General features: G+C 51.6%; 1 protein-coding gene across 1 annotated transcript in view; it reads left to right on the forward strand.

Moving 5' to 3' along the window:
- Slc6a1 (solute carrier family 6 member 1) overlaps nt 1-1,449 on the forward strand; it is a 35,052-nt gene that overhangs the window by 28,780 nt on the left and 4,823 nt on the right. The window contains exon 13 of the mRNA XM_005365028.2: nt 1,093-1,195. Coding sequence (XP_005365085.1) covers nt 1,093-1,195 — 103 coding nt within the window. The remainder of the gene's footprint in view (nt 1-1,092; nt 1,196-1,449) is intronic.

A 1,449-nucleotide genomic window follows, 5' to 3' on the forward strand; every position in this document is an offset into this window, starting at 1 on the left:
GGGGATGGAGGTGATGATGGGATGGGGTGATGTGGGGATGGGGTGATGATGGGATGGAGGTGATGTGGGGATGGGGTGATGTGGGGGTGGAGGAGATGTGGGGATGGAGGTGATGTGGGGTTTAGATGATATTGGGATGGAGGTGATGGGATGGGTGATGAGGGGATGGGGGCTGAGAAGGTAGAGAGGCTGAGGAGACTGAGGGGATGAGCGAATGGGAGAATGGGGGAGATGCAGAATAAGGGGGATGGGGGAATGAGCTTGCAAATGCTCACAGGAATGAGTCAGAGTCAAGTTGGAAATGGAACTTTGGCAGGGACCTGTGCCAAGTCCCCTCTGTTAATCTCAGAGAGAAATGCTGTGCACACCTGCTGTGGGATAACATGACCCCTGGATTCAGCTGTTATCGTGATGGACGCTGTCATGTTGGCTTTCTAGGGGTCAAAACTAACAGACATTAGCTTCTTTCTGAGCAGAAGGGAAATGGATAGTAGGATCAGGAGTGACCAGCAGGGGCTGGGGTGGGGATCTACCTCAGACAAGGTAGCTGGGGGAGGCCTCTCTAAACAAGTGACCCTTGAGCTGAGGTTTAGGGATGAGGCAGGGTCAGTGCTGGGTTGGGGAGGAGAAATCTTAGGGAAGCAGGCAGAATGGGCACAAAGGCCCTGGGGTAGGAATGCATCTGGGGAGCTGTAGGGACAAGAGGGGGCCCTTGTGGTGGAGGCAGACAGTGGGAAGGTGGACGGGTTGTCAAATCAGACCTTGCCGGCTTCGCCATTAGATTTGATTTAAAACATAGCTCTGCCTATTGTGTTGTGTGAGTCAGGAGAGGGTTAAAGCAGGAAAGAAGAATCACTGATACATGCTGGTGATGGCTCAGCTGCTTTCCAGACATACCGAAAGTCCACTGGAAATGGGGCGTCTTCCCTTTCCACCCAGACAGTGAGCAGCCACAGACCCTAAGTGCTTGCTTTACTTCGCCCTCAAGCTGCCCTGCTGCAGTGTCTAATCCCTGCCTCGCTGGGCTCTTGGGGCTTGGGAAATGTGTACGGAGATGGAACTGTCTGCACATCATCCCTTTGTCTCTTTCAGGGGGGCATTTATGTCTTCAAACTTTTTGATTATTACTCTGCCAGTGGCATGAGCCTGCTGTTCCTGGTTTTCTTTGAGTGTGTCTCCATTTCCTGGTTTTATGGTGAGAACCAGCCCTCTTCTCTGATTTATACATCCATCATCCATCCATCCATCCATCATCCATCCACCCATCATCCATCCATCCTTCCATCCATCCATCATCCATCCATCATCCATCCATCCATCCTTCCATCCATCCATCCATCATCCATCCATCCATCATCCATCCATCATCCATCCATCATGCATCCATCCATCATCCATCCATCCATCCATCCATCATCCATCCATCATGCATCCATCCATCCATCATCC

The sequence above is a fragment of the Microtus ochrogaster genome, unplaced genomic scaffold, assembly GCF_000317375.1.
Source record: "Microtus ochrogaster isolate Prairie Vole_2 unplaced genomic scaffold, MicOch1.0 UNK1, whole genome shotgun sequence".
Lineage (NCBI taxonomy): Eukaryota > Metazoa > Chordata > Mammalia > Rodentia > Cricetidae > Microtus > Microtus ochrogaster.